The sequence below is a fragment of the Canis lupus genome, chromosome 2, assembly GCF_048164855.1.
Source record: "Canis lupus baileyi chromosome 2, mCanLup2.hap1, whole genome shotgun sequence".
Lineage (NCBI taxonomy): Eukaryota > Metazoa > Chordata > Mammalia > Carnivora > Canidae > Canis > Canis lupus.
The window spans coordinates 60,497,248-60,518,617 of NC_132839.1; the positions used below are offsets into that span (position 1 = coordinate 60,497,248).

General features: G+C 52.0%; 1 protein-coding gene across 10 annotated transcripts in view; it reads left to right on the forward strand.

Moving 5' to 3' along the window:
• The first annotated feature begins 517 nt into the window (after window positions 1-517).
• TBC1D14 (TBC1 domain family member 14) overlaps window positions 518-21,370 on the forward strand; it is a 107,201-nt gene continuing 86,348 nt past the window's right edge. For 6 of the 10 annotated variants that reach the window (XR_012019348.1, XM_072802798.1, XM_072802815.1 and 3 more), the window contains exons 1-2: window positions 1,180-1,313; window positions 11,611-12,349. Coding sequence is in view for 8 of the 10 variants with exons in the window: in XM_072802798.1 (XP_072658899.1) it covers window positions 11,628-12,349 (722 nt within the window). In the remaining 2 variants the exon portion in view is untranslated. Of the gene's footprint in view, window positions 672-1,167; window positions 1,314-11,610; window positions 12,350-21,370 lie in introns of those variants that run through there. The other 4 variants (XM_072802817.1, XM_072802808.1, XM_072802853.1 and 1 more) reach the window with 4 other exon arrangements.

A 21,370-nucleotide genomic window follows, 5' to 3' on the forward strand; every position in this document is an offset into this window, starting at 1 on the left:
TGCTCTTGCCGGCCCCGGAAGAGAACGCAACAATAAGTGCCGACCAGGTGCCAGGCCCAGACGATAAACCCGCCCTGGCGCCGGCAGCCTAGACCCTCGGGGGCTCCGCGCGGCGCTGGGAGGCGGTCGGGGAGGGCGGCTGGCTTCCGACCCTCGGCTCCGGTCCCGCCCTGGGGCCCGGGGCGTGACCTCATCGCCCACGCTGCACGGCTTTATCACAGACCCGGCCTCTGCTTCTGCACTACTGACCCCAGAGAGCGCACAGAAGCGTGAGGCCAGGGGTCCCCACACTGCACCCCACTGTCTCCGGAAGCCGTGATTTAACGCGCACCGGAGTCGGATTCCCCAAATCCTTCGGCAGCACCAAAGTGCAGCCAGGTGTGGGAACTCCGGCGCGAGGCACCATACAACAGCTGCTCCCGGGAGAACCGGCAGAAAGGCCCGCTTCACAGGCCGAGAGACTAAGGCCGGGCCGGGCGGCCGCCGAAGCCACGTCCCCCGGGCCGCACGTCCCGGGCCGGCCGGCCGCTCCGCACAGCTGCCCGGGGCCAGGGGCGCCCATCGATGCGCTCCGCCGCTCGGCTCCCCAGGCCTGGTCCCTGCCCGCTCGCGCCCCTTCCCCCTCCCGGCCGCTTCCCACTTCCAAGATGGCCGCGGGTGGAGCCGACCAGGTACGGAGGCCCCTGGCAGGTGTCCCCGGGGCCGGGCGGACCCGGAGTTGCCCTCCGGCCTCCCCTCGCGGCTCCACTGGGCCCTCGGGAGAGGAGAGGGGCGGCGACGGCGCTCCGGAACCCGCGGGCGGCGGGCGAGCGGCTGAGGAGTGGCAGGCAGCAGGGAGAACGTCGAGCGCGAGCAGCGGTGGCGGCGGCGCGGCGGGGGGCGGCGGCCGGGCGGAAGAGCGGCGGCCGCCGGCAGGGGGCGGGGCGGGGGCGGGGCGGCGGCCGGGCGGAAGAGCGGCGGCCGCCGGCAGGGGGCGGGGCGAGCCGAGGGCGAGGGGCGAGGGGCGGGGCGCGGGGCGCGGGGCGCGGAGCGGGGCGAGGGCGCGGGGCGGGGCGGGGGCGCGGGGCGGGGCGGGGGCGCGGGGCGGGGCGCGGGGCGGGGCGGGGCGGGGGGCGCGGGGCGGGGCGGGGCGGGGGCGCGGGGCGGGGCGAGGGCGCGCGCCGCTGTTGGCCGCGGGCGGCTCGCGCGCACCTGCCCGCCCGGCCCACCGCCTGCGGCGCGCCCCGCGTCCTCGTCGCGCAAGTTGCGGGTCCCGGGGTCTGGGCTGCGCGCCCGCCGGCCCCGGGGATGGCGTCGGAGCCGCGCTGACTCCGGTACTGGGGGCGTCTGGCGGGGGCCGGGAGGGAGGGAAGCAGGGGGGCCGGTGCCACCTGCTGCTGCGTCGGCGGGAGTGGGAGCGGGAGGCGGGCCGGGCCGGGCCGGGCCGGGCCGGGGCGCGCGGGCTCGGGGCCCGGCTGGGCGACCCTTCGCCGCGCGACCGCCGCTTCCCCGCCCCGCACCGGGGGAGCGCGTGGGGCCCGGTGACCTCGCGGGGCCCGGGGGCGCGTGGCTTGCCGGCCCTCGGAGAGGCGCGCGCGCTGACACGCTCCTTTTCCGGAACTTGACGGAAAGTTTTGTGCTGCGATGCACCGGGCTCCCGGCGGGAGAGGGGCTGGCCCGGCGCGCGCCGCCGCCCCGCCGGCCCCTCTACCCTCGAGGTCTCTGACCCCATCCTTGGGGGCCTAGAGCCCCCCCTCCCGGGAGACCCCTCCACTTTGGGACCCCTACCCCCGGGATCCTCTCCACCCCGCGATCCTGCCCAGCATCCCGGGGGGCCCCGACCCCCGGCCCCTCCCACCTCGGGAACCCTCCAGACCAGGGACCCCTGCGCTTGGGGGCAGCCGGCGTCTGGGGCCCTCGACTCCCCTCCCTCTCGGAGCGCCCGACCTCGGTTCTTGGAACCGCTGCCAGACCACAGAACCCCCAGGTTCTCAGACTCCCTGTCCCGGGGCCAGGGACTCCGCTGGCCTCAGAGACCCCCTCGCCCGGGCCGCAGATCCTCTCTGTGCAGGAGAGGCTGGAGAGACGGGGCCTGGGGATCCTTCCCGCAGGGCGGGGAACGGGGCGCTGAGCGGGTGTGTCGGGAGCTGGTGTGTCGGGGGTGCGCCACAGGCCGCCCTCCCTGGGCCCCGAGCTGCCAGGAGGAAGCTGCGGGGGTGAGGCCATGATGTGGAAGCCTCAGGAAGCAGGAGGCCTGGCCCCGCGGGCTCCGGACCCCGCTGGGGCAGTGGGCATTTAGGGGCTGGAGTCCTACCCGGCCAAAAATACCCCACTTTTTTTGCCTTGAAATTGTACAGCACCATTTCTCGGTAATGGAATTGAAAGCTTTGCTTTGGAAAGTTCTATGGCAGGAGGCTCCTGGGCATGACGTATTTTATGTACTGAGGCTAGTTGAGGAGGGTTGCATCTTTAGGACCCTGTCAGCAAGAAGGATATTAGCACCTTGCTGTTGTCTTGACTTCCTTTATTTTTTATTTTTTAAAAAAATTTATTTATTTGAGAGGGAGAGAGAGCACCAGAACATGAGCAGGGGAAGGGGTGGAGGGAAAGAGAATCTCAAGCAGGTTCCCTACTGAGCGTGGAGCCTCATGGGGCTTAATATAAGGACCGGGAGATTCTGACCTGAGCCAAAACTAAGAGTCAGGTGCTCAAACAGCTGAGCCACCCAGATCCCCTCCCTCTACAGGTGGGTTGCATCTGCACACCACTAGGTGCTTTGCCTGGACTTGGCTAGTCCTACAGCAGTCCTGGAACACTGCCTCTTGCCCAGTTTATGTGGCCAGTACCAGCCCCTGCCTCAGGTTTGGGTATGACTTCTTCCCACTTCTTAACCCCCTGCTGTGCCTGGTTTGCCCCTCACCCGCCCGCCCCCCCAGGCTGTCTTTGTTGTATATATTTGATCCCTGTAGACTGTGGGCTCCACCTGATGCCTAGCCCTAATGAGAACTTGTCTCATTAGCGTTACTGAGTGAATGAAACATTGGGAAACACTAAAGGAGGTAAAGTGACTGGTCCAGGGTTACCCGACTGGCGAGAGGCATGGGTGAGATTCAGACTGCACCAGGTCACTGGGTGAGGTTCAGCTCACCTTACTGCCCTCCGTGGTCCCAGCAGGTTCCTGCCCAGCGCTTTGCTTCATGCTGAGCTGGGCTGGCTTCCTGCTTGTGAAACAGTTTCCATAATGCGCCCCCAGCCCATCCTCTCACACCAGCATTGGCACTGCCTTGCCTGGCCTCTGGATCCAGCCATTCCTCTCCATCCCTCCATCAATCCCTCCCACCAGCTGCCCTACTCCCCTCTGTCCAGTGGGCGAAGTTCTTTCATGCCTACACATCCTCTCACCAGTGCTCTGCTGAAGTCCTCTCTGACAGAGAGGACCTGCCTATCAGAGTGGCTGGTTTTGGAATCTGTCTGCCCTGTCGGTCAAAGCTTCTGACCATCATGTCCTCAGCCTTAACACAGGAGATGCCTGCCCAGTATATTGTGGGTGCTCATGGCGCTTGGGACCTTGCAGAAGATTTGCCATCAAAATAGGCATTAAAAAAAATAGGCATTTATACATAATATGTAAAAGAAGATTTTAGGCAAATGGAGTGCATATTATCTGTTAATGTTTGTTTTAGGGTGGTTATGAAATCTCTAGGACCTGAATTGCTAAGAATTTCTAGACTGCCAAGCTGCCAGAACCTCAGGTAGATCAGCTGGGCTAATCACCTCATTTTACAGATGGGAAATTGAGGCCCCGAGCTTAGTGCCACAGAGCCTGTGTGAGGAGAGATGTTAGTGACAGGAAGAAACCATACAGTGAGGCTGGCAGACACGAAGTGGCTGAGTCTGGCTTTGTTTATGCAAATGAGTTGCTAAAATAGTGGGCCTGAGCTGGCTGGCCCTATCTAGGGCCCAGGAAGAAGTAACACCAGCCAACATCTTCCGAGGCTTAACTCATGCCAGGCATGATTCTAAAGACTTTATTTGCCTGAGGAGATAGGGTCTCCATTTTACTCCAGGGATATTTGGGCATATGAGTTAAACTAGTCCAAGGTCACACAACTTGTAAGTGGAGGAACTAGGATTTGAACCCAGTCTACCTCCAGAACCTCCATTATTTTTCCCCCCTTGTGTATCTCATTTTTAAAAACCTTTTCCCTGAACTCTAACTTACAGAGAAGTGTAAAAATTGTTAGACATTTAGCTTATTGATGATCATTTAGCTTATTGATGATTGATCACAAGTTAGACTCTATTCTTAAGCATTCCAGCAAGCTGATGCGGGCTTTGATGGTGTGAACTCAGTTCCTTGCTGTGTGACCTTAGGTGACTTACTTGGCCTCAGTTTCTTCAGTGAGCTTGTGATGAGTAGAGCTTGTGATAGCACGTAGCAGGTTTGGTGCATGGTGAATGTTTGACAAATGGTTTTCTCTTATTAATAATTAAGACTATAAGTTGTGCTGGTTTTGTTACATGGTCTGAGTACCTTCTTCATCTGTCAGTTGCCTGTCAGTTACTTTTTAGATACTTATGATGAATCACTTTGGTAGGTCACTATATGCAGCTGAAACATTATGGGTTTGTGCCCTCTCTTTCCTTCCCACCCCTGGGGCATTGAAAGTCCTTAATTTAAAATGTCCCAGCTGTGCCTTTTTTTTTTTTTTTTTTTAAACATAACCGCTCATGGGTGTGAAGGTCACATTTCCTCCTTAAGATTGTGAAGGAGCGGGGATCCCTGGGTGGCTCAGTGGGGGATCACTGGGTGGCTCAGCGGTTTGGCACCTGCCTTTGGCCTGGGGAGTGATCCTGGAGTCCCGGAATCGAGTCCTGCATCGGGCTTCCTGAATGGAGCCTGCTTCTCCCTCTGCCTATGTCTCTGCCTCTCTCTCTCTCTCTCATGAATAAATAAAATCTTTAAAAAAAATCAAATTACCTTTATGGTTGGCCTTTCCATTCTGCATAATGCAAATTGACCCATTCTTCTAAGCTTCTTGCTCATGCCGCAGTGGGAAGAGCAAGGACTTCTGAGTCCTCTCCAGGTTGGCCCTAGCGCAGCTGCTTCATTGCACACACCTTTTGGGCCTCGTTTCCTTGTCTGTGAGGTGGTAATGACGGTACCTTGAGCTCTGGGGGTTGTGAAGATTACAAAGATGATGCGTGTGAACTTTGAACACCATGCCCAACATATAATGCACACTCGGTGAGCAGAGGCAGCTGCCCACATTAATTGCTAATGCCGAGGTACCTGAGTTCCAGAACATCCTATGCCTTTCTTTTCAGGGTCCTTTTTGTCTAAGCCACCACATTAAACAGAGAAAGAGACTCAGAGTGGTTGGTGCTTGTGGGGGCCCTGTGTGGAGCAGGCTAATTCACTTGGGAGGTGCCACATAGATCAGGGTGTGTTCCTTGGTGGTAGAACCTCATATAGCTTGTTTTTTCTGACTGGTTCTGTCCTCACGGGTCAAGGTCAAGGCCTGGGAGGCCACCAGAATTCTCCCCAGGAAGCATGAGGGACCCCAAGGGCCCTTATGCAGAGTGACATGGGTGTTGGAGAGAGAACAGGTGGGGCCTTGCCCGTACAATTTGGGCAGGTCACTGCATCTGGCTCAGCCTGGGTTTGGTCCCATCTGGAAATGGCCGAAGACAGTCTGCTTTTTCACAGGAGGAAGGAGGATTTAGGGAGGTTCTGGATGTCTGCGTTGGGGCTACAAAGGAGCAGAGCTGACTGAGGGGCCTTGGGGTCAGGTAAAAGTGGAGCCCTTGGGTAAGCCATGGGCCTCAGTTTCCTTCTCTGTGCAATGGGGATAATACCTAGCACATAGGGCTGTGATGTCTATGAAGCAGAATGGCATGTCGGGAGCTTAGAACAGTGTTTGGTACTCATTAAATCGTAATTTTATGTTGATGCTCTGATGTTGTTAGGTGTTGCAGCCCTGGTCTGCCCTCTTGAAAATTTGGCTCTGTGACAGATGTGTTCTGAGGCCGTGGATGACAGAAAGGAGCAGTGTCTGTCTTCTTTTTTCTTTTATCTTTAATTAATTAATTAATTAATTTATTCATGAGAGACAAGAAGACAGAGACATACATGCAGTGAGAAGCGGGCTCCCTGTAGGGAGCCTGATGTGAGACTCGATTCCAGGATCCTGGGATCACAACCTGAGCCAAAGGCAGATGTTCAACTGCTGAGCCACCAAGGCATCCCAGGCATCCCCAGTGTCTGTCTTCTTTTAAGTTTAAGGGTCTAGTGGGGATGCCTGGGTGGCTCAGTCATTGAAGCATCCAACTCTTGGTTTTGGCTCAGGTCATGGTCTCAGGCCTGTGGAATCAAGCCTCACATTGGGTTCTAGGCTCAGTGGGGAGTCTGCATGAGATTCTCTCCCTGCATTTGCATGCACTTTCTGTCTCTCTCTCTCTAAAATAAATAAGTAAATCTATAAAAATAAAGATTAAGGGTATGGAAATCAGTGGGTGGAGCTGATGGCACGCTTGTCAGCAAAGGCAAGTGCACCCTCTGTGGAGGATCGGGAGAGCTTCGGTGTCCCTGGTGCTAACTGGGGTGTGACGAAGCAGCCCTCTGCAGCATCGAGAGGGGAGCCCACACAGGGAGGGCTATAGGGAACAGATGCCTGTGGACAGGAAGCAGCCACAGGAAGACGAGTGCCCACGGCTGTCTGCATGGATGGGCAGCATTATTGCTCCTTGAAGCCACCAATGAGTGAAGGTTTTCCTGCTGGGGACATAACTAAATCATTTGGGTTCGGCCTCATGAACTGTTTGTTTATGAAGACTTGATCAAGATCTCATCCCACTGCTTTTTAAAGAGAAGAAAATTAAGCTGTTGTTCAAGATGGAATTGTTTTCCATTGGCTCATTCAGAGTCGCTGGCAGAGCTGCTGTCGGCTTTGTGATTTATCTTGAAGTCCTAGCCCTGGTGGGGTGAGGGGTGTTCCAGTCTCTTGGGGCACTTACCCCCTTTATTTGCTGCAGAATGAGGTTTTGTGACTGGCAAGTAAAATGCAGATTGTCTTGCTGCCTGTAGTGAAAACAGCTTCCCTCATATCTGTACCTGATGTCTCCTATGTCTTTCCTTGTCTGGGAGGTGGTTGCTGGTCATCCTTACACTTGGATCGTGTGCCTTGAGTGGCTGGCTGCCTGGGCCTGGAGGTACTGGAGGGCCTGTGGGGGCTGCTGTGGCCACTGCTATGGGTGGTTGGCCTCAGCTTCGGGAGGCAAGTGTAGAGGGAGGAAGTCTCTTTTACTTTCCTGGACTGTTATGCATGGACCGTTCCCCACCGAGTACTGCAGTGGCCAACACGCCACAGGCTGGTCATCCTGGACTTGCTGCCAGGAACCTAATGGGAGGGAGTTTCTTCTTCTCATTACCCCCACTGCTCACCTTGTTCCTGAAGCATAATCCACCTGTAGCTAATGTGTCTTGAACGGACTGTCCCCGAAACCTGCCCTCTTAGAACATGGTTGTTAGTAATAATTAACTCAGCAAACCGATTTTTAAATCCTTAATCCACGCCAGGCATTTGGCCAGGCAGTGGTGTCTGGAACCTGTTAGCCTGGTGCCTGCCCGAAGCTTTGAAACCAGCAGAGAGACAGGGGAGCAGCTGCACAGTCATTTTAGGGGTGTGGCCAAAGGGAGCCCACGAGGAGGAGGACCCACACCTTCCTGGGAGCGTAGGGGAAGGCTTCTCAGAGGAGGTGGCCTCCGGGGTGTGCCCATGCTGCCAGACACCCAGGGGCGCTGATGTCCCAGCCTGGGGAGAGCACCCAGGCCGTGGGGTTTTGAGAGAGGCGAGGGTGGCAGCATGAGGCTGCTGAGGCTGGCGAGGCTGGGTCCGGGAGGGCCCTGTGCCAGCTTAGGGAATTTAGGCTGATCCTGTCTTTAGAAAACGTGTGACTTGGAAGCAGGCCATCTGCAGCTGGCCTCCTGGCAAGTTTCCAGAGTCCACCCTGCTGCCTCTCTGAGAAGCGAGTGCTTTGTGTGTTCAGCCTCCCCCTTCGGGGCACTGTCGAGGGCAGGTGCTCGGGAGTGTGGGTTCTGCTTTCATAGGACTGGTGGCCCCAGATGGAAGGGTTTGAGGACAGGTGGCTATGGGCCTTGCAGGCTTTGCTTTGAGAGTATGTTGCAAGCAGAAGTATGTTTTTGCTTTTAGTTTTTTTTCCCCTGAAGGCTCACACCTTGTTTGTGAGGCTTAAGGAACTTCCGTTGACTTAGAATGAGCAGAGACCTCAGAGGTCATTCATTTTCTCCCTAGAAGAGGCCCTTGTCCTGTTGTCCCGGCCCCCAGCACAGAGGAGAGAGGAATGGAGAAGAGGCCACCGCCCAGTGGCTTTCACCACCCGGTGGCGTTGGACTTTGTCAGACCTGCTTCACCGTCCTTGTGCTCTCATTGTGACGATGCTGAGAAAGGGTCCTTGGGTTCCCTCAACACTCATGTTTTGTGTTCCTGTGTCTTCTAGTATTGGAACTTCAGTTTATTATTTTTTTATTTACTTTTATTTATTTATTTTTTTAAAGAACTTCAGTTTAAATGCATTGTTTGCAGGTGCATCAGCTCTTTGTGTGGCTGAAGTAAAGGAAATTCACATTTATTGGGCACATACTATGGTCCGATGTGGGGTGTGCCAAGCCTTCTCATTTCATGTATCCTCAGACCAGCTGTGAGTTTTGTGGTGTTGCCCACTTGACTGCTGGCCAGGAGGGAAGTTGAGGCTCAGGAAGGTTAGACTTCTCCCCATGGTAAGTGGCAGAGCCAGAATGTCAGCTGGGCAGGTCACTTGGCTTTCAGCTCTGTTTGCTGTGAGGATTTCCTTTTGTGTTTCTGGCTTTTTGCCAGTTTGACCTGTCAGCCTATTGATGGTATTTTGATAATTTTTTTTTTAAGATTTTATTTATCCATTTGACAGAGCACAAGCAGGGGGAGCGGGAGAGGGAGAAGCAGGCTGTGTTGAGCAAGGAGCCCGATGTGGGGCTCCATCCCAGGACCCTGGGATCATGACCTGAGCCGAAGACAGATGCTTATTTGACTGAACCACCCAGGTGGCCCCGCCTCCCCCTTTTTAGAGTGTTTTGAGAATTCCAATAACTCTTGATATTGCAAAAGATTAGCTCTTCACTATGTGCTAGAAATGTTTCTTACTGTATTTTCCTTTCAATTAAAAAAAATGTAGAACTTTCAAGTGTGTGTACAGTTGAATCTCCCTGTGTCTTCCTGTTGTGAATCCTGTTTTTGCACAGTATGGTTGAGTTCAGGGACTTCCTAGGGCAGGGTCTTGGAAATAGTTGGCCATAGCTTTGCCTGGGGGAGCTTATGGCTAAGGACTCAGGATAGGGGCTCCAGCCCAGGAAATTGAGCACAGTGTGAACTGTGACACTGAAAACGTGTTCATGGGTGCTGAGGTGATGGCCAGACTCTTTCGGGGAAGTTTTTGCTCAGTAGGTTAGAAAAGTATTTGATGGAATACATTTATAATTTAGTTTTTGTATTAAATCATAATTTAAAAAAATACTAATTTTGTGTTTCATTTTGATGTACAATGTGGTTCTGCCCTCTAAGAAAAATTGATAATCAGTTAGTACATCATCATGATTAAATAATCCTTCCTTACTCTCTGGGTCATATTTCACGTTTTTATATATAGTTCTATTTCTGAATTCTACATTTTGATTTATTCATATTTTTATTTCTGCTCTACTGTTGCACTGTCTGGTTCGTTTCTTTGGTTTTTCCCTCCCCTGTTCTGCTTTTAATTAATTTGCTTTTGCTGTGTTGACGTATAGAAGGGCCAGGCTTCCTGAAGGGGAGCAGGAAGGCTCAGGGACACCCAAAAGGGAGTGGCTTTCATTGTTCCCACTGTGCTTCAAAACCTTCACCCACCATCTCTTTGATGATGGCAGCTACCAATAGACCACCTGCTGCGGGGGGGCCTGTGCCTTGGGGATGCTTTTCTCATGGTACGTGACTTAATTCACCTCAGCCAGTCAGCACAGTTGTGATTAGAGCCCAGGAAAAGGCCCATTAGCACCCAAGAAAGTGGAGCACCTGGGTGGCTCCGTGGGTTCAGCGTCCTACTCTTGATCTCGGCTCAGGTCTTGATCTCAGGGTCGTGAGATCAATCCCTACATTGGAGTCCATGCTGAGCGTGGAGCTTACTTAAAAAACAACCCAAGAAAGTACTGTTCTTTCTGTTGTTCTAAACCACAGATCAGAGTTCAGTAACCACACCGGGTTTCTTTAATTTTGACATTTTAAAGGATAAGGAGAGATGGTAGTGTAACCTATGTGAGGGTTCTCAGTCTGCTAGGGGTTGTGTTGCCCAGGCTTGTGCGCCTTCTATCCCATCCTTCGCACCCCAGTTTTTTTTTTTTTAAGATTTTATTCATTTATTTATGAGAGAGACACAGAGAGAGAGGCAGAGACACAGGCAGAGGGAGAAGCAGGCTCCATGCAGGGAGCCCGGTGTGGGACTCCATCCTGGGACTCCAGGATCACGCCCTGGGCTGAAGGCAGGTGCTAAACCGCTGAGCCACCCAGGGACCCCCACACCCAGTCATAGGCCAGAGAACCACTGGCAGATGTGTGTCACTGACAGCTTTGACTTTTGTCACTCAAGTCTTTATTGTAGGTTTATGGTTTTATTTTTCCTTGATTATCTGTTGTCCTCGAGCCAGCCTTCTACCTGGGTTTTTATAACTGTACATTAAGCTATTCATCCAGTAGGTATGGCCTGTTTTGGGCTCTGCCCCATAGATCCCAGCCCTGCTGCTAAATAATAATATGATTTGGGCCCATTTCTTAACCTCTCTGAGGCTTGGTTTCCTCCATGGTGATGGGGATGATATACCCTACCTTGTGGACGTGAGTCAGGTGATGAAAACACTGTGAGGGGCCATGGCTGACTTGGATGCAGTTGGGGTCATCTCATGGCACATGGCCTACACAGTCCTATTGTTCCCTGTTGTGGTGATGACATCTTGATTTTTCTGTCTTGGAACAAGTAGAACTTGATTTACGTATGGGTTATGAATTCATGTACTTTTTTTTTTTTTGAATTCATGTACTTTTGACAGAGGTACTCCGTCATTTATTTTGGGCATGGAGCCCAACTTGGGGCTCAAACTCACAACTATGAGATCAAGACGTGAGCTGAGATCTGAGATCTAGAATTGGCTGCTCCAACTGAGCCACCCAGGCGCCCCTTCTGTTTATCATTTTTCAAAAAACATGAAAAACAACCCTTTCTTGCCTGGCCCAGTCCTCACACCCCCTGTGCTGGCCTAGGAGTCAGATATGTGATTGGTGGGATGCTGGTGATAATGAGCAAGGGGACTGTTTAAGTATTTTTACCCTAGCTATAGCCTTCGTTTGGGTTATTGTCCTATTATTTTATATTATGGTAATATATGCTAAAATGCTAGGTTTTGGTCCTGAATTAAAACTTGGATATGTAGGACTTTTTTCAAGGATTCCTCCCTAAGAAGAGCTGTGTCAAATATCAGAATATTAGACCTGTGTCTTAGGCTTTTATAGATATTGTCTTAATTTCCATTTTTGTGTTTTTGCTTCCTAGTTCTTCCTTGGACCAAGATGACTGATGGAAACCTCTCCGCCTCTACAAATGGCGTAGCCTTGATGGGCATTCTGGATGGTCGGCCAGGAGACCACATTCAGAACCTGCAACACTTGAATCTCAAGGCACCCAGATCCCTCTCATTGCCAGAGTCTGGGCCCAAGTTGAAACTTGGTCCTTTGGAAGATCGGCACAGCCTTAAGTCTGTGGACTCGGGCATTCCTACCCTAGAGATCAGTAACCCAGAACCCGTTCCCTGCAGTGTGGTCCACGTGAAGAGGAAGCCATCGGAGTCGGAGATCGTCCCTGAGCGGGCTTGCCAGAGCGCATGCCCGCTACCATCCTACACACCACCGGCTCCCAGCAGCACCGAGTGGGAGCAGAGTGTGCGGAAGTCATCCACGTTCCCCAGGACAGGCTATGACTCGGTGAAGCTCTATAGCCCCACCTCGAAAGCCCTGAACCGCAGCGACGATGTCTCCGTCTGCAGTGTGTCTAGTCTTGGCACAGAGCTGTCAACCACGCTGTCTGTCAGCAATGAGGACATTTTGGACCTGGTGGTCACAAGCAGCTCCAGTGCCATCGTGACCCTGGAGAGTGATGATGACCCTCAGTTTACTGATGTCACCTTGAGCTCCAGCAAGGAAACCCGGGAGCTGTGCCAGCAGGACTGTGCTGATGGAACTGAGGATGGGAGTAAACTGAAAATTTTGGGGCCACTTAGTAGCTTCTTTACCAGGTAACACTGTCTTTGTCTCTACAAGAGCTAGGTTCTCCAGACCAGCTGCCTGTGCCCATCCAAAATGTGTGTGTGTCCTGGCTTGCTGAGCAGGCCCTGAGTCATCCAAGCTATTGGGTCTTCTTCCCATAGCCCAGAGTCCTGTGCGGTTGTGTGTAGGACTAGTCTGTCAGAGGTTCTGCTGTTTGAGCCCTTGCTGCCAGCTGTCCTCTCTGTGTCCTTCCCTGGCTGACTCTCACACTTTGTTGTCACTCCCAGGCCTCTGACCTGCTATGGCTGAGGGTGACCCACAGGTGGCCCGTGTTAACAGATCAGCAGCCTTACTTTGTCACCCTTGTCCTCTGAAGGGCCCTTTATGATAATCACTTGAGTTTCTTGGGCCAAGTGGAGGTTTAGTAACCCATGTTTCCACCTCTGGCCCCCACTGGCATAACCCAGGGCTAGTGTTTCCAGGCAGCCTTGGTCTCTGTGCCTCCACAGGGCTGGTGTCCCTGTTCTGGACCTGGTGCTGCTTCTGTCACTGCATGGCATCCTCTGCTTTCCCACCTGTGTTGGGACCAGGCCACTAAGGTGCCAGAGCAGGGCCTGTGGGGTCCCTGTGTCTCACCTCAAGTCCTTGGGGACAGCTCCCCTGGAACCTGCCTCTTAACTTGGGCTCCCATGTTTTTGTTCAGCATCTGTGTGTGTGTTCCCTGGTCTGCTCTTGGCAGGTAATATGGGAATATTAAGAGCAGAGAAGTGGTTATAGGTAATCACTCGGGGTGGGGCCAGGGGTTGGCGGTGGTGGCCAGGGACACATCAGTCAGTCATATAAGCCACTATGGCCCTGAAGCTGGGCAGTGCTGTGAGGAAGGGCACAGGGGCTGTGAGAGGATGGGTGGGAGAGTGGCAACCTGTTCCTAGCTACTCATTGGGGGGCCCATTTCTGTAGTTCACTCCAGCTGCCCCTTGCATGTGTGTGCTATAGCAAAGCCCATGTAGGTCTGCATGTTCCTTTTTTAAAAAGCATTTATTTATTTGAGAGCACATGAGTGAAGAGAGGGGCAGAGGGACAAGGAGAATCTCAAGCAGACTCCCTATTGAGCATGGATCCTGACCCGGGGCTTGAACCCACGACCCTGAGGTGAAATAAAGAGTCAGATGCTTAACTGACTGAGTGACCCAGGTGCCCCTGGGTGTCCCTTTGAAGTGGTGTGCTCTGCTGGCTGGGGTTGGCTGGAGACTTCTGTCACTGTGGGCATGAATGTGAACTCAACACTGCCCCAGCTGCTTCATCATTTGAATGTGGAGATCATGTTGAGTAAACCTAAGACCAGTCTTGAGGGAGAAGATCCCCAGTGCAGGCTCTGGTTTGGGGGGCACCTCTTCTCTCATGTGTGGACAGGCAAGCATCCAGCCACCACCCTAGTCCCAGAACTCCATCACCCAGGACCACTTCAGTGGGAGGAGCCCAGGAACTTTGGGGAGAGAGTCACTGTCCTGAGGCCAAGCCCTCAAATAGGCTGCTGTGGTTCCGATTTGTGTGGCTGAGCTGTTCTCTTGACTCAGATCAGTGTCTGCAGGTTTTCAGAACTACGTGGGGGTTCTTGGCAAATTTGGAAATGTGATTCAAAATGAGGGTGGCTGGGAAGCATCCTGGAGGTGAGGGCTGAGATTCATCTTGAACAGAGCTGCATCTGCATCCTAGCTGTGTGACCTTGAATACATTACTTCACTCTCTGAGTGAGTTCTCTCTAAAATCGCATGAGTAAGTGCCCAGCACAAGGTGCTTGTTATGTTATTGATAAAGGTCCTCTTATGAGCCCTACTTCATGTGGTGGTCACGGGGATGCAGTGGCTCACATGTGTGAAATGGGATCGACCCACCCAGAGTCAGCTCTCTGGGATCCGTCACTTGTGATCACCACGGCTGTGCTTTTCTTTGTCAGCTGCGCCTTTCTTTGTTGGCTGCCTTGTCTCACTGTGTTAGAGCTTTGATAGGAAACACCGTCAGTTACCGTGGATTGTTGCTAAAGCTACTGTTTTTTTCAGATTGAAGTGTTGCTGACATGCAGTATCATGCTAGTTTCAGGTCTTGCACAGAGTGACTGAACATTTACGTCTATGACTCAGTGATCCCAGAGATGAATCCAGTGCCGTCTGTCCCGTACAGAGGTGTTTCTGTCATTGACTACATTACATCCCTGTGTTGTCCACTGTATCCTTTGGTATTATTTATTTTTGTATCTGGAAGTTTGTGCCTTTTAATCCGCTTTGTTTGTTTTGTACCTCCTCCTCCTCTTCCTCACCAGATTGCTTTTTGTATCTGAGTCTGTTTCTGTGTTGTTTGGTTTTTTAGGGTCTGCATATAACTGAAATTATGTAGTACGGGAAAGCTGCTATTTCTTGAAAATCTTTCATAGCTTTGTGCTGCAGAAATGTCTCTTCTCTGTTTTATTCTTTGGTTCTTGTCTCCTTACCCCTTTTATAAAACATTTTTCAAACATGTATTTATTTATTTAAATAATCTCCATACCCAACTTGGGGCTCGAACTCCCGACCTCAAGATCAACAGCTGCATACCCCACCAACTGAGCCAGCCAGACACCCCCTCCCTTGCCCTTTTGATGGCTGTAACATTGTTGTGAACAACTATTAAGTATTTTGGGGAAGCAGGTGCAATATTAATGACAAATGCATCAAAATATATGATCTTATGGGCTGAACCTAGTGAGTTTTTCATCCTAGAGTCTTAAAGTGTGAAAGTTTCAATGTGAGAGGAGAGTTTTAATCTAGAATTCCTTTGAGGAGGAAAAGGGGTCTGTGCCAGAAATGTTTGGAACCCACTAAACATTTTACAGGAGAATTACAGAGGGGGCCTGGTATGTAGTAAGGATTGAGTTTTGTTGAGGGCAGGGTTGGGGCTAGAGCTGGGCCTTTGGGGTTTCCAGCCAGGGCTTCTGAGTCTTTCTGTTTCTCCATTTTATCTCCTGCACCCAGGTGACATTCTTTACCCTAGTGCCCATCTGTTCTCATTGTCCTCACAGAGCCAATTTCTAGGAAATTGTAGGAGGAAGTGTGGGTGGGACTGTGGAAAGCTCATCTCGGAGAACAGGGCTCAGAGGAAGGGGTCATGGAACTTGTGGCCTGAGGGGGCAGACTGGTTGGTGGCCATGACTGCTTGATGAAGGTGGCCTGGGTAAGACAGGCCCAGAGAAGTGACAGGGTGGCAGGCTGGGCCTGACCACTGCCTTGAGAAAGCTGCAGACTCAGCATTCTCTGTCCCTTTTCTCTCTTCATCCTGCAGGCTGTTGGAAGCCCCTGTGCTGCAGCTCCCACCTTGAGCTGAGACATAGTCCTGGTGGGGGAGATGGAGCAGACACGGGGGGTGGGGGTGGTGTGAGGGCTGTCCTAGAGGTGTGAGCATGTGAGGGTGCCAATGTTGAGTGCTGCTTCAGGAGTCATACTGGCTAGATTCAGTGTGAGCTCTCCCACTTACAAGCTGTGTAACCTCGGGCAAGTTAGTTCATTCTTCTCTGAGCCTTAAATGGAGCATAAGACTGCCTAAGGTTAGAGATCAAGTAGATAAAGAAAGCATCTAGCACATTGCCTGGTAAGTAGTAGCAATCTATGATTCTAATGTCAATGTCATTTCTGAGAAACACATTTTTGTGAAATTTTCTCTAGTTCTTCTAATATGGTACTGACTTTAATCAAAAGTTGTTGAAAAAGTTAAGTCAGGATTTCTGCACTGTTGATGTTTTGGGATGGATGAATCTTTGTCGTGGGGGCCGTCCTGTGCATTGAAGGCTGTCTAGCCGCCTCCCTGGCCTGTAGCCACTAGATGCCAGGACCACTTCCCAGTTATGCAGCAAGGCATCACCTTATGTCCTGGGAAGGGAGGGGTTGGAAGAGTGGACAAAATCACCCAGCCTTTGAGAACCATCCTGCTGGTAGGTTGTAAATGTTGGTGTTTGTTTCCTTGAAGAAAATTTACTAATGTAATTTGAGTAGGATCCTCTTCTTGTTTGGAGGGAGCGACTGTGTTTAAGGGATTCTATGCCTCCTGTGTAGTTTTATTTTATTATTTTATTTACTATTATTTTTAAAGATTAATTTATTTGTTTATTCATGAGACACAGAGAGGCAGAGGGAGAAGCAGACTCCCTGCAGGGAGCCTGATGTGGGACTTGATCTCAGGACCCTGGAATCACAACCTGAGCCAAAGGCAGACACTCAACTACTGAGCCACCCAGGTGCCCCTACTATTACTATTTTAATGATTTTATTTATTTATTAAAGGGAGAGAGCAGGAGCAGGGGGAGGGGCAGAGGGAGAAGGAGGAGCAGACTCCCCATCAGGGAACCCGATGCAGGGCTCCATCCCAGGACCCTGGGATCATGACCTGAGCGGAAGACGGGTGTTTCACCGACTGAGCCACCCAGGTGCCTCTCCCATGTAGTTTTAACAGTATTTGTGTAGATACCTGGACAGCAAAGACAAGGGGGATGCAGTAATACACATGTTTCTCATAGGATATAGATTGTTTCTGTGAAGGTGAGGATTTAAGGCCGCTAATCTGCACTGGCCTGGAAGGTAATAATCAGCTTTGACCACTTACCGCTGCTTTGGCGGCCCTTTATGCAGCTCTCAGCAGAGATGGTCTGGGTGTCCTTGCTGAGCAGCGATGCTTGCACTGCAGTGGAAGAATGAGAAGCGGCTTGTGGAGGGAAGCTGAGGGAAAGGGAGCAGCTTGCCGGAGGCTAGGAGGTGTGGTGCTCCTGTGTTCAAAGAGCTGTGATGATGCACTTTTCTGGTGTGCTTCCCCACCTGGTGGAGAGCCCCTTGGGTCACAGTCTGCATCTGGCTTACCCCAGCAGAGGTGACCTACATGTAACACAGGCGAGGAGTGTGCTGGGGGACCTGGAACTGCTCAGACCCAGGTTCAAACCATTTTTTACCTGTGTGACCTCAAGAACTCCCCCAACTTTTGTGATCCCCCGTGTACTGGGTGGTGGGGGCTCATTGTGCCTCTTGTAAAGAGTGGATAGAGTCTTTTTTTTTTTTTAAGATTTTATTTATTTATTCATGAGAGACACAGGCAGAGGGAGAAGTAGGCTCCATGCAGGGAGCCTGATGTGGGACTCGATCCTGGTACTCCAGGATCATGCCCTGGGCCAAAGGCAGGTGCTCAATCGCTGAGCCACCCAGGGATCCCCTGATAGAGTCTTAAATGAGACAGTATGTAGAAGAAGCTCTGGGCAGAGCATAACTCCTGTGTGCAGCTTAGGTTTCTGGCCCTGCTCTCTGCTTCTGTTGGGGATTCATATATGATCCCACTGTTTTTAGGGGTCTGCAATAAAGATGTGAAACCACTGGTTTAAGAATAGTAAACCTTTATGGTGTTTTGACTTGGTGTTAATGTGTTTGATTAAAATTTTAGCCCCTGTACCGTTCTAGGTTTTGGGGATTTGATAACTTGGAAAGTGACATGAACAGTGCTGAGGAAGAAATGTGTTCCTTGCTTGCCTTTTTTTTTTAAGAAACTATTTTTTTTCTTTTTTTTTGAGAGAGAGAGAGAGAGAAAGGTAGAGGTGGGACTCAGGCAGAGGGCAGTGAGAGAGAGAGAATCTTAGGCTCCAGACCCAACTCAGAGCCCAACACGGGTTTCCTTCCATCTTACAACCCTAAGATCATGACCTGAGCCGAAACCAAGAGTCAGACACGACCAGCTGAGCCCCCCAGGCATCCCCTCCTTGCTTTCTTTTTAGAGAGGTGAGTTTGTTTACTAACAGGGCAGATATACGTCAGGGACATTCTCTAGCTGGTGCCCCTGGCACAGGGAGTCACAGGCAGTGTCCCATGCTTGCCAGGTATCACTCTTAGCCCGTGGACATGGTTTCCTTGCTTGATCTTCAGTGACCTGACCATAGGAGAGAGTATGGTGTGGTAGGTAGATTCTGTGGGCTTGTTTCTCCTCCACGCCACCAGCCAAAGGGCACTTTCCTTCCCATGGTAGCTGGAGAATTAAAATTGTGTGTTTTCAGAGTCTCTTGGAGGTGGGGTTCTGGGTAGGAATTGGCTGCCATCAAATTCTCCCTTGATAAGAGGCTTGAGGCAGAACTAGAAGGAGACCGTGACGCTTCCCCCTTTATACTGATTTCTCCTGTCCAGCAATGGTGTGGCTCAGCCCCATGTTTATTCCCTGACTGTTGAGGGGCACCCACAGTGGAGGAGGAGGCCGTGGCAGTGGCTTCCCAATCCTGCCATGTTCTGGAATTCCCTAGTTCTAGTGGCAGCTCTGATGCAGCAGCTGCCTGGGTGTGTCAATGCTGTCTTGTGTGGGGAGCTGTGCTTGGGGCCCAGTTGAGAGCCAATGACTTCAACCCTTATAAAGATTTTGAAATCCTCTAAGTCCTTGAGTTATATCCTTTCTGCTTAAACATTTTTGAGTGGTTTCTGTAACCTGCACTGAAAGCTGATGGATTTGGGTAAGTTCTGTAATTTTTACTCATAGGTTTAGAGACTGAGGCAGGGGGCGAGAAGTAGCCTGTGGGGGATACAGCCATGGCACAGGGTGTAAGTCTGTGAACTTAGCTTTCTCATCTGGAAAATAGAAATAAGTTCACTGTCAAAGGGAGGAAGTGTATGTGGATGTGAAGCACCAAGCATGTAGGAGGCATACCAGTGTCTGTGTTATTTCTTTTTGCCTGACTCTGGTTTTCCATATGTGTGTATGCACATGAATACCCATGCACACATGTGTACGCACACTACCATACCCAGGAAGAGCCCTGGTTGGTGTTCACTGGATCTGGCTATTTGCTGGTATGTGGTCTTGGGTCAGCTTAGTGTCCTTGCTTGCAGAATGTGCTGAGGGCACCTTCCTTTCAGAGCTGTGAAAAGGAAAAGGAGCGGTGTGATCCAGGTGCTGAGCTACGAGTGCCAGGCAACGAGGGAAGGAGGAGATAGGAGGCCTCTGTGGAAGGCCCTGTGTGGTGTGATGACGGTCTGAAGAGAGACATGAACACAGCAGCAAGTCCCTGGGGAAGTCCAGAAAGAAATTCAGGGGCTGAGAGGACAATGGGCCTTTGTAAATGTCTTCCGTGTGCACAAGGTGGAGATAGTGACCTTAGGCAGAAGGATCAACATGTGTAAAGTCATAGGAGCAGGAAAAAGCTCAGCATTTCTGGGAAAGCGCCATGGCCTGAGGTCCTCAGGATGGAGAACAGGGGTAGGAGAGGTGACCAGACAGGTATGGAGAGTCCAGATTGGGCAGGGCTTGTAAGACCACGTTTAGACCTCCAAACTCAAAGCACGTAAGAGCCAGACAGTAACATAAAGTTCTGCACAGGTGTTCCCTGGGGAGGGGGGCTCTGTCATGCTCCTGGGGTGGCCAGTAGCTGCCTCATGGCTCCTGGGCACCATCTCCCCACTGGACATAGACTCATGTGCTCAACTCCAAAGTCCCCACTCCTTTTACAAAAGACACTACACTACCTCTTTTTAAACATTTATTCTTATTTTCAAATAATCTGTACTCCCAGTGTGGGCTCAGATTCACCTCCCTGAGATCAAGAGTTGCATGGTCTACCTATTGAGCCAACCAGGTTCCCCCTATGCTGCCTCTTGTGACATGTGTGCCGTCATCACATGTTGGTTGCAGGGGTACCTGGGACTGGGAGAGCAAGAGGAGCTGAGCTGCAGCCAGGTTCAGTGCAGGCTATGCGGGTGTGTCACTAGAAAGAGCAGGCAGGTTCACTGCACAGGGACAGGCAGCAGAGACCTATGCTGGGAGGTCAGCTCTGTGAGTCCCCTCAGGGCATGGAAGTTCCTTCATGGGAAAAGGGCATGGTGTATGAGCAGGATGAGGATGCTTTCCCTCTCACTGTGTGGGATTCCCGGAGTGAGCCTGGGTAAGGCCTTCCTGGGCTGGCTTTTGGGGAGGGCAGAGCAGAATCAGGGGCAGGCCTGGGTGGCCATGAGTGTGAGAGAAGCAGAGAAGATTTAATAAGGATACTAGGAGGGTGGTTGCTGTTATACTAACCACACATCCATGAGGTGTCTTGATTATTCAGAGTGTTGTCCTTTGTGTTTTGAATGTTTTTGTCGGCACTCGCATAGCCTGGGTCCTCTGGCCCTGTTTGGATCAGTGTACTCCCAGGGTTTCAGCTCCTCTTGGAGTGGAACTCCACTTGAAGTGGGACTTCATGCACCAGGTAGACTTGTAGCAACTCAATGCCTTGATTATGGAATGCGTGCCTTTCTTTTCCAACCACTGACAACCACCAAGCTGCTACCAACCATTGTCTCGGCACCTGGGAGGTCATGGGTGCTCTGGCTCCAGGTGAACCTCATTTTGATGTAGTTCTTCCAGTTTGGGGAGGGTGCAGTGAATGGTGTTGCCCTGCAGATGTACCGAGCAGGAGCCACAGGCGGCCAGCTGTCCACATGGGACACCTGCTGCTGCAGAAACTGTTGGGAGAGCCAGTCTGGCAGCAGGATGGCTGTGCTTAGAACCGCCAAGTTCAGGGGTATGCTGCACTGCCTGCCTGTGTTTTGCTGTGCTTCGCTTGTTTCCTTTTGGCAGCAAATCACAAACACAGGTTCTCAAGTGCCTGCAGTGTGCCAGGCATTGTGCTGGGCCCTTAAATATGTTTCTCATCATGCATTTTTTCAAGAAGTATTTCCTGAGCATCTGCCATTTGCCAAAGCATGGTTCTAGGTGTTTAGGATTTGTCTGTGGACAAGACAAAGGCCCTTGTCCTTGAGGACCATCTAGTCTAGTGGGAGGAGGCGGCTAATACCCATAGTAAGTAAATGGAGAACAGATGTTGGCAGATCAGCACCATGGGGAAAATGAGGCAGAGAGGCAGGAGGAGAGATTGGCTAGGCTGGGCTATACAACAGGCTGGTCAGCGGGGCCCCCAAAGCGGGGCCTGCCAGGTGCTGGAGCAAGAGAGACTGAAGCAGAGATGAAGGGCTGGGGAAGTTGACCCAGCAGACCCCTGGCAGAGACAGGCAGGGAAGGGCCCAGGTAGG